This window comes from Solenopsis invicta, chromosome 11 (assembly GCF_016802725.1).
Source record: "Solenopsis invicta isolate M01_SB chromosome 11, UNIL_Sinv_3.0, whole genome shotgun sequence".
In the NCBI taxonomy this organism is placed as follows: Eukaryota; Metazoa; Arthropoda; class Insecta; order Hymenoptera; family Formicidae; genus Solenopsis; species Solenopsis invicta.
Window position 1 is genome coordinate 2,705,050 of NC_052674.1, and position 7,771 is coordinate 2,712,820.

Consider the following 7,771-nt stretch of genomic DNA (forward strand, 5'->3'; position numbering starts at 1 on the left):
ACACGCATTTTAACTTCTTCGCGTTACGAATCTGCATTTGCGTGGCTATATTTTCAAAATGTTGTTATAGCTTATGACAATATTGCCGAAACGCTGCCTAGAATCCTCCATTCATTCGAACGCGGCAAAATTTTTTTTATTCACGGACGGTGTTTACGATCCATTTCAATCGCGTGCGCGCCAGTGCAAGAGCGGTGAAAATGCCCCATGCCCACTCGACTCTTTCACGCAAAACACAAACTATCCGTTGCAGCTTGACAAACCGCATGAAACCGTGGCAATGAAACAATACCGGGAAAGCGAAATCGTTATTCCCCCGTTGGCCGTGTGTCGCTAAAAAAAATATACCGCCGTCGCGCTCTATGAAATATATATCCCGGTACAGAGCGGCGGGGGACGCTCTCTCGCAAGTTTTCCTCTCATAAGCGTACACAACACGTTCGCGCGTGTCGTCGATTCAACAGGTCGCCGCTGGATGAACCGGCCGTGCACATAAAGCAGGAGAGCCAGAGTCCGGAAGGAGGGAAGCATACGAGATTAATAAAGCGCGAGCTGCCGGACGGGCCCATGGAGCAGGAGACGGAGGAGGATCAGGCGGACGAGAGAGAATACTCGGAGAGCCACGGCCACGACTCCGGCCAGGATGAGGATATCGCGGAGGACCTGTCGATGGCGCCCGACATAATGATCCCGGAGGATCAGGTCGAGGCGTAGTATCGCTCCGTCGCAATGAACCGATAAAAACGAGATGTATACTAAGTGTCCCGTTTGTTCGGTCGCGCGAAGAGAGAGGAGCCCCTTCTACGTTGACCAGGGTAGAGTAGAGGACGGAGGTAGATGAACGAGGAGCGAGTAAAATGGGAAGAGCAGAGATTCGAAGAGGAACGACGAAGGCCCTCCAGGACCACCCACTCCCTCCGCACTCCTTCTTCGTACGAGTCCCCCCTCAACGTATCATATCTGTGCCGCGACGTCCCAATGGCGGCTTTAAGGTAACGATAAAGGAGCCAATCGAATTTGTGAGAAGGACACTGTGTCGATTTAAGCGGCGACGGTGGCGGACGACGTACCACCGATGTCTCACAGCAGCGTCGACGTCCGACGTCCGGAGCGTCGTAATCTCGGCGATATTTTCGGGAGCGAGATCCTTCGATCCATATCCTTACTCAAGCAATTGCGAACAACGATGTATTTTATTTTCCTCTCGATCTTTTTTCCGTTCCGGAGCCGCGGTTATATCTAATAGACACATATACATAAAATATATACATATATCTTTCTCTCTCTCTCTCTCTCTTTCTCTCTCTCTCTCTCTCGTGTACATTGCATTAGAAATTAATGTAGCGACGATAGGGCACCGCGCACGGCGCGCCTTGCGGTCGGCGCGCCTTACCGGGCGCCCCGGAAATGCGACGGGAAGCACCCTTCGCCGGAGGAACCGATGGCTTCGCGATTTATGCACGCGTGCATAGATGAGATATTCGCTATGACGAGCCACTCCATCAAGTTCTAAACTTTTTTTGCATTTTATCGAATGAGCACAAAATTTTATTACAATTGATTATAAACAAAAAAAAAGATATGTATATATATATTTACATATACAGGATGTTCCGTAATTGGTAACACAACCGGAAACGGGATTCTGTATGAAGAAATAAATCGAAAACGTGGAATAAAATTTTTTCACACGATGCATTGATTTCCGAGAATTTGAAAATTGTTACACTTTGACATAAAATATTTCGTAAACTATTTATTTTTTGGTAACGATATTTTTACGCACAGAATAATGAGCTGAATCAGCAGAATGAAGTTATAACGCAAACATATATGATTTTAAAAAAATTATACTATACGCAATATTCAATTATATATTTTTTAAAGGCAATTGTGTACTTTCTTTATATTGATTGATTCATCTCGTTATTGCAATTATCAAAAAATAAATAGTTTATGAAGTATTTTGTATTTTATATCAAAATGTGTCAATTTTTAAATTCGATTACCTTGGAAAAATGACGCATCATACGAAAAAATTTTATTCTACGTTTTCGACTTATTTTATCATATAGAATTACTCTCTTTTTCGCAATTCTCAGTTACGAACTGAAATACTCTGTATATGTTGAGTGAAATAGTTTATACTATACGATATTTTGTACTTTGCATTCAAAGGAAGTTAAACTGTTTTCGTTTTAATTACAAACGTAATTATTCGATAATTCGCTAATTGTCTAAATTGTTTCGCATACGAAATAACGTGCCATATTCGTCGGTACCTTTCAACAATTCGGATCTTTTGATAAAATCTAAATCGCAAGGGAAGCAACGCGCGGTTCCGCCGGAGAAGCGAATCGATCGGACAGTCCGGCGGGATTAAATCTAGGAAATAAATCGATGAAGCCGTGATGGTAGTGGTGGTGGTGGTGGGTACGTACGGGAGCGACTGAGTTTAGTCTTTAAGGCGTTCGCTCAGCGAGCGAAGAGCATTGTGTTATTCTCGCGATTAAGCGGGTCCTCCTACCCTCGAAGAGGCCCCGGTGTATCAAACACACGCGGATACACAATACACACGGACGTGCGCGCATACACACATGCATACACAGAGGCACGCACGCACACATACACACGCTACACACACACACACACACACACACACACACACACACACACGCACACAAATTAAAGTAAGAATCGCATCCGTGACGAAACCGGATGCGTCCCGGCGTACCCGTCCGCTACACTTGGTAGCACTCTGTATAGTCTAGCGAAGTTGATCGTAAGTAGTTTCGTATTCATTAAATGATAATTAATCGGTCGAAGAGAAAGAAGAGAACAGCCGAGAGGCGGTCGATGTGTTTGTAAATGAGCGCTACGATACGCGATACACGCGTGCGCGCGTGAGAGACGATCTTTCAAATTACTTTCCGATCGAGTCGGTCAGGAATCCCGCGATGCAGAACGATATTATAGGTGTACGTAGCTCCGCGCGACACGATCGATGACACTCGAGCGAACGCTACGAACCAGGGATAAGTGGGAAGATCGCTAACGCGACGTTTTATATTATTAACGTATATACACCACACGGCAAACGAAATTCCAGATTTGGCGCTAACATCTCGACGGATTTTTTTGTACGATAAATATATATATATATACATATATCATTGTTTCTAAGGTATAGGATAGACTCAGCACCGTGGCGAGATGGTGCTTTTCAGGTTCCAACGCATTGAAAGCTAGCATTTCAACGTCTTGGACAATTAACGTAAAAATTTCGAGTTGTTAGGTATTACGCGTTCAAGAAGATTATATTATAGTTATTAGCACTTCCTTCTGTGATACGTGACGAGTATATAGTAAGACCACTATATTTAATTATATATATACATATAATTAAGGGACTTATATATATATCTATACGTTACAAGTCGTTTTTGGTTGCTAAGTCTATTGTATATCAACGTTTCCGTATCAATTACAGGCAATTGATGTATGTCACGCTATATCGAATCGAATGTGGAAAAAAAATATTGCATAAGACGATGGCAAGGTATCACGTTAATGATCTCCCTACTTCTCTAAGCATGAAGTCTATAAATAAATTAAAAAGGTACTATGCATATATACATATATTAATACGTATACGTATCGAAATTGTAAGGAATTAGATGTCGACAGCCCTCTCCATCCAAATTTTCTCCCCCATCCCCGTCCAATCCTAGTCCTATATGCACCACACACACACACACACACACACACACACACACACACACACACACACACACACACACACACACACACACACACACACACACACACACACACACACACACACACACACACACACACACACAATCGAGGCCAGTAAATCTTTTGTAAAGTGCGCGGTTTCCGAATCCCGAAACGCAAGTGTAGAATCTATACGGCAAATACTTTAAATTGTACTGATAATTTTTCAAATTTCTCTTGAGCTGTCAGTATATCTTTGGTCTCTCTGTGTATTTTCAACACATTTGTCCAGCTTTAAAGCTTGTTTAATCACACAAAACATTTGCATCAATTCTGTGCAATGACTGGTGGAGACGAAAGGCACACTTATATATTTTGTTAGATCGTAACGAAGTATTTTGTACAATTTAGAAATTTATTTACAAGTTATTATTTACAAGAAATATAAGTAATGTTTTATCTTGAAATATATTTAACTTTGAGTTAAATAGAACTTTGTGGCATCGTCAAATATTGTAGGATGTTAAAAAAAAGGGTTGGAAGAGAATCTTCCACATTATTCAATATCTGTTGTCACAGTTGTCCAATTTTAGTTTTAATTGTGAATTTCAATTACAACGATTCTAATTTTATTGATTGTTTTACTTGCGATGTGAATAAGAAAGGAGAAGATATTAAGTTAAGGTTTTACGGCCAAAATAAAAAAAATAGAGATGTACAAATTATACATCATATTAAAGATCTACTTAAGCGGAGTCGAGTGGTGTACTAATTAACTTGGAAGAAATATTAGAAACATGGGAGAAATTTTTATTTCGTCTTTGAAATTCTTAAATTTAAATCTAAAAAAACATTATAAAACTTTTACAGTAAATACTATATGCATATCTTCAGGATATATCATAGTAACGCACGGAGGTATTAAAAGTATAAAAAAAAAACAATGATGACACTTTCATGTTTTATTAGGCTGCGTTCCACTTGACACTCGTAACGCTTGCAAGCATTATTTGTCCTTGATTAGCATTTGATAAACAACAAAGATGAAATGATTCAACAAGCGTTACGAACGATAAGCAGAACTGATTGTGACTAATGATCTACTTGGAGATTTTCCAACGATTGGCAAGCCAAGAGTCGAAAAATTGTTTGATTTTAAATCCTAGCTTCAAATAACGAACATGCTTACTTGTATACGCGTTGAAATAATAATAAAATTTTTATTGTTCAATTCTTAATTTTTTTTTAATAAATATGATAGCATATTTATTGTTTTTGATTATGCTTTCTTTCATGTTTCCTCAAGGTAAGCGATATACCATTCGACTCTGTTTAAGTAACTTTTTAATACGATATATAATTTATACATCTTGAAACGTTTTTATTTTAGTCGAAAAAACAATCTCAACTTAACATCCTCCTTTCACGACGAGTCTTTTTTAGGCGAGCGATGCTAATTGTAAAACGAGTTTTGAGAAGGTAACGTGACATTGTTTTTCGCGCGTCGTCTCTTCTAAATGGTATCTTTCTTTTCACTATTATTGTTGTAAAACAAGCAGTCAAAATCCGGCATCTTGAACTACAATTAGTTTGGAGCTCACAATAAAAACTTCCAAATTTTTGCAGTCTAGTTATAAGTTGCAGAAGTAACGTTAAATTTGATTAAAGGATGATACTATTCATCCTTTGTCTCTATTCGTCAGTCCACTCGTCAATAAGCACAGGTATCTTTTTTTTCATTTCGAGGAACTGAATTGTAATAACGAGAATTTATAGAGTACTTCGTTAAACAATCAAATAAAAATAAAAAGATATGATATTATTGATATGCTACGAATATTACAAATTTTGTATTTAAATTGGAAATTTTTGACGGTCAAAATAATTGACTAGACGTGCACATATAGCTTGAGTAAATCTTTTTCCGTAAGTTGTCTGCAATTTTTATTATCACAACTTTTTATACACATTGCATATTTGCAATATATGCTGTTAAATAGCTTTATTTAGTTATTGCAATCATTGTTTTATTAAAAAAAAACATCAAATAAAAGAAACATTTATTATATATTAATAAAAAATACTTATATGTTAAAATTATTAATTACATATTAATAATTTATTACTAATTATAATTTAAAAAAACATTTCTTCATTTTCATAATTAATTGTTGAACATTGACAGAGTAAAACATTGCTAGAATTGTGTAAATTTCGCGTTTCAAGTGAGATAAGTAACTTTAAATCGATACGGCCCAGCTTTAATTAACAAGACATACATATCTGCGTTGTGAGGCTTGACAGACTTGTCGCTAAATAATTTAAAAACAATGAAATTGATATTTGCATGTACTTGTCCCGAGTGTAAATCTCTCCGCACGGTTAAGAAGAATAATTAAATCACACGCGCATAGAAGGAAAGACAAGCGTAAAGAGCGAGAGAGAATGCGAAGTGTGTATGTGTATGTCTGCATTTTTGTGCCGCAAAAACATTCGGCAGTCACCTGGTTCACCAATGGAAATTTTGCGAGATTCAGTGCCGTTTGGGCTTGCTTTCGCGTATGGTACTATTAATAATCTAAGTCTATATGTATTATGTATAATGAATTAAGGGAACTTGACACACACAGACACACAACACACACTCACACATGTATGACACATAGAAGACTCTCCTGTAAATAATTAAACTCATCGAGGCATTAGGAATTTGCGCATATGTCATTTGCGGACGGATGATTCTGCCGATATCTCGCGTATATACGTGTGCATGTGTGCGCAAGAGTGGTAATTGTGTATGCGAGTGCACGCGTTAATTATCCCGTTAATCACCCCCCCCCCCCCGTAAATCCCCGTCATGCATTTAATTTCGACACTTGAAGTTTCCTCGGGAGGATAATTCGACGGAAGACATTTTCTCGTTTTGCCGGGTGAACGTTCGTCACGTCGCGGGGAGGAGCGGGGCCCCTGACGACCAGATAATAATTTATAATTGATAATCGGTTAATTGATCGATCAAGCGCCGCGTCGCGTGACGTTTTGGGCGGTCTCGCGCAACTGCTGCTGAATCTTTTTGTATTATGACAATGTTACACGAACCCACAGATGCTTTATTATTAATGTTTTCTTTTTCTTTTTTTTGTTATGTTTGTTGATGAGGGCAATTTGGATTTATGTACGCGGGCATTGCGATCGATTAGCGCGCATCATTCGGGCGAGAGTTTATTTCATTATTTTGCTTACACAATGCTGTAGAAATTGTAGCTTTCAATCGTGCCGCGTAGAACTTTGCAAAACGCTCGAAATGTAATTGCCGATAACGAACCCGATAATCAATCACCGATGCATTACCTGGCATTTTATTACTTTTGCTTTGACGAAAGCGACGGCGGTTCTGTGCAATCATATCAGATAGACCGAAGTAACCAACATGAACAGTGCCAAATCGATGCTGATGTTTATTTGTTTAATGGAAAAGCCAAAACAATCGAATAAAAAAGTGTTTGAACCCTGAAAAATCGCTAATTTTAAAACACATTTTTGTTTGATCTTTCATCGTCCGTTGTTGAAGCTACCGTTAGAGAAATTCGGTTTTAGCGCGTCGACAAAATAAAATGACAGTTTGTCATATTTTGTGGGATAGGTAATTGTTATACATTGATTAATGTCCGAACATATTGCAATTTCGATATATTGTATATCTGTGATCGAGATGGACATGTTCATGACAAATTTCATCGCGTTCCACTCAACATTCTCACGAGTGCGTACGTAATTCACATCGTGTAAGGATTCCCGTCAAATGAAGCATTCCCTCGCAAGCAAATCAAACATATTAGAAGGACGTACAAACAGATATGGTTTTTAACGTAAAATAATGTGTATCTATAATCTCTCTGGCAAAATTGTACAAGATATTATAATTTTTCACATAATCTTCTCTTTTCTTTTGTTAGGCATAATTTAAAGTAATTTGCAAGACAAAAAAGCAAAAGGAGGTTGTTATCGCAATTCGAGCTCACGCAAAGAAATA

At 38.3% G+C, this 7,771-nt stretch overlaps 1 protein-coding gene across 8 annotated transcripts in view; it reads left to right on the top strand.

Moving 5' to 3' along the window:
- Positions 1 to 6,159, top strand: part of LOC105194631 (forkhead box protein P1) — a 322,192-nt gene extending 316,033 nt beyond the window's left edge. For 4 of the 8 annotated variants that reach the window (XM_039454863.1, XM_026130824.2, XM_026130826.2 and 1 more), the window contains exon 17: positions 465 to 714. In XM_039454863.1, the coding sequence (XP_039310797.1) occupies positions 465 to 714 (250 nt within the window). Of the gene's footprint in view, positions 1 to 464 lie in introns of all 8 variants that reach the window. The other 4 variants (XM_039454861.1, XM_039454858.1, XM_039454860.1 and 1 more) reach the window with 1 other exon arrangement.
- Positions 6,160 to 7,771: the final 1,612 nt, after the last annotated feature.